This window comes from Gossypium hirsutum, chromosome D02 (assembly GCF_007990345.1).
Source record: "Gossypium hirsutum isolate 1008001.06 chromosome D02, Gossypium_hirsutum_v2.1, whole genome shotgun sequence".
NCBI classification, from domain to species: domain Eukaryota; kingdom Viridiplantae; phylum Streptophyta; class Magnoliopsida; order Malvales; family Malvaceae; genus Gossypium; species Gossypium hirsutum.
The window spans coordinates 68,509,348-68,512,608 of NC_053438.1; the positions used below are offsets into that span (position 1 = coordinate 68,509,348).

The window sequence follows — 3,261 nt, forward strand, 5'->3', positions numbered from 1 at the left end:
GAAACTGTTTAGTTTGATTTAATCATAATTGATAAAGACCACTTTACTCATGTTAAAGAAGGAAAGAAAATTTTGTAACTATGTCATTTTATGTGGGTGACATGTTGTTGGCCGCAAATGAATTAGTGCTTATCATTATGGGTTATGCAAGACTACATGTCAATTCATACGAATGTGTCCTTTTTTCAATGTTGTGAGTAGCATCATATATGTTATGATGTACATAAAGCAAAGTATCTCTTGTATAGTTGGATTCAAGATACTCCAATCCAAACTCATTGCAAAACAATGAAAATGATATTGAGGTATTGAAAAGACACTATGGATTTTCACCATGCTATCTAATTGTGAATACAAATACCTATTAATTAAAAGAGATTTAGGTCTGTTTGATAGGGGAAATGATTTTCCGGAAATGGTTTCCCCATTTTCCGGTGTTTGATTGAGGAAAATGATTCCTTTTGGAAAATCAATTCCAAAACACGGGAAAATCAACCCTATATTTCCGGAAAATGTCTTACCCTTAGAAATCGGTAAGACATTTTCCACAGCTCATCTTCTCACCGTTGAAACCATTTCCATAGCTCCTCATCATCTCTGCCTCATCTCCTTTGCTATTGTTGCTAATTTTACTGTATCCACAACATTATTGTTTTGTTTTACTGCCGACAGTCTTCCCTAACCCTATCTCCCCTCCTCCATTTTTTTTCCCAAATCCAAAATCAAGGCATCAAGCTACCTCCGTCCTCCATCGATCCACCTCCGGTCTACCTCCGGTCCTCCACCCAGTTCCAGTTCCAGAAAATCAAGGGTTTGTTTATTCCCGAATCGCCAACAAATTCGTATTTAAGGTAAACTCTTTGTTTACTCGTTGATGTTCATAATTTGTCTGTTTAGCATCACTTGTTTGTTTAGCTGGTTTAGCTTCTTTGCTAAATGTTTGATTTATCAGTGATTTATTGATTCATTATTGCATTGATTATGGTAACTTATTTTAGATTTCTGGGTTTGATTTCACGTCTTTGATGATGCTTCGGTTCTATTCAGCGTTGTTTAATTTATTTTGAGTTTGTTATTAAAAAGAAAAAGAAATGATTGCTTTTCTTGGCATTATTATTGATTTTGGGTAGGATTTTCTTTTTATCTTTTGGGTTTGCATGGATGTGATTCAGATTGGATCGAATAAGGCCAGAAGATTAGTATTTTGGGTCTAACTGATTGTTCGTGTTCTGAATTTCATTTTGGAGGTGAAAAATTATCAAATTTGACAGGATGAGCATGAGGTAGCAGATACAAATATTAAACTGCAGAAGTTGCTTTATTTGCTACATGAAATTCTGCCTCTGCTTCGACATATACAACAGGAGCAACATGCTGAACTAGAGGTGGAAGCCAGTATACATGGTACTGTAATGTGATATGTCTGGTTTTTGTAAGTTTTGGTTTTTATACTAGATGATGCTTCGAAATGCTAAGTGATGTATGCCTTCCTTTGCCATAGGTGTACAATTGACAGAACAGGACATAATGGTATCAGTGATAGATGATGATGATCGAGTGTATTGGTATCACCTCATGCTCTTTGATACCAAGGAGAAACTTGTGGTTTTTGTTATGTTATGTTACGTTTTTGCCCCTAAATTGAAAATCTCATGTCATATTAGTTACTTGGAAACAGCTTACATTCTTTACCATATTAATCTGTGTGCTTATCTTATATTTAAACTAGTAGGAAGATGTGAAAAAGGGTTATCCTAGGATAGTGCCGATTTGATGAGACTGATTCATAAAGCTTACCTTATATTTTGTTGTGAAAATCAAAACCAATTCACACCATTAAGAAACTTAACTCTTATTAGTTGATCTTTTCTTTGTAGTACTTAGTAATGGGTTGTATATTGTTAATGATATGCATCAACCGTGATGGATCTTGTTGTCTTCTACTATCGTGTATATTATCATGTGGTTATGAAATTGCATCTAAAGATATGCAAAAGGGATTTTTATTGTTATTAATAATTTGCAGACATGGCTATTGTTTTTCCTACTATAATGACTATGAATGTTTCCTTCCTTGACAGTGACAATTGCAATACATCCATTGTCAATTTCCATAGAAGCTGCCCTGATTGTTTATATGATCTATGTATATCATGCTGTCATGAACTTAGAAAAGGGTCTCAGCCTGGAGGGAATGAAGCAAAATCTTCTCACCAGCTGTCTGCTAAAAGAGTAAATAGTCGAGCTATGGGTTCAGATGACCAGATTCCTGCAGTGGCAGCAAGAAATGATTGGAGAGCTGAGGAAGATGGTAGGATTCCTTGTCCTCCAAATGGAAAGGGTGGTTGTGGTCGTGAGACACTTTCACTGAGACGCTTATTTGAAACTAATTCAGTTGAGCAACTGATTCAGAGTGCTGAGGAGCTCACCATTAATTTTCAGTTACCTGATATCGAGTTTTCTCAAGGCTGTTCTTTGTGTCAAACCACCTGCTCTGCAGGAAATGAAGCAAAAAACTTTGAAGTAAGGCAGGCAGCTCATAGAGAGAAAAGTCATGACAATTTTGTGTACTGCCCGAATGTAATGCAGTTGGAAGACAATAGCATTCAGCATTTTCAAACTCATTGGATGCGAGGTGAACCTGTTATTGTTAGAAATGTCCTTGAAAAAAGTTCTGGTCTTAGTTGGGAACCATTGGTTATGTGGAGAGCTTTTATAGGTGCAAAAAAGATATTAAAAGAGGAGGCTAAGAGGGTTAAAGCAATTGATTGCTTGGACTGGTGTGAGGTACTTTTTTGGATAAGAAGCATAGAAAAATTTGGCTTCAAAAATTTTCTCAGGGTTGAAGATATTGATACTTTTATGTGGTGTAATATTATGCACTTGGACAATGTTGTTATTATGTGGTGTACTACTAATTATGTATTTGGATAATATTATTTCTAGTACTCATTATGGTTTCGAAGCAATTTATAATTATTCAATATTCTTACTAGTACTCATTGTGGATAATATTTTTTCAATTTATAACGATCAATATTGTAGCTTATTATTGAGTATTATTATAAATAAATCATTGCAATATATGTAAAAACAATTTAAATATAAAAATTATTAATATATATTAATATATGTAAAAAATAACTTTTCGGAAAATATTTTCAGGAAATCTGTCAAACAGCGGAAAATATTTTACACAGATTCAATCAAACACCAGAAAATATTTTCCAGTAAGTCATTTTACAGAAAAGTAAAACATTT

The 3,261-nt window shown here is 34.2% G+C and overlaps 1 protein-coding gene across 1 annotated transcript; it reads left to right on the plus strand.

The window, feature by feature from the left end:
- The first annotated feature begins 585 nt into the window (after positions 1–585).
- Positions 586–2,987, plus strand: LOC107908933 (lysine-specific demethylase JMJ25). The gene is made up of 4 exons (XM_041089141.1): positions 586–851; positions 1,272–1,404; positions 1,502–1,616; positions 2,082–2,987. Exons 3-4 carry the CDS (start codon positions 1,528–1,530, stop codon positions 2,932–2,934), a joined length of 942 nt encoding a protein of 313 aa, XP_040945075.1. The 5' UTR covers positions 586–851; positions 1,272–1,404; positions 1,502–1,527; the 3' UTR covers positions 2,935–2,987.
- Positions 2,988–3,261: the final 274 nt, after the last annotated feature.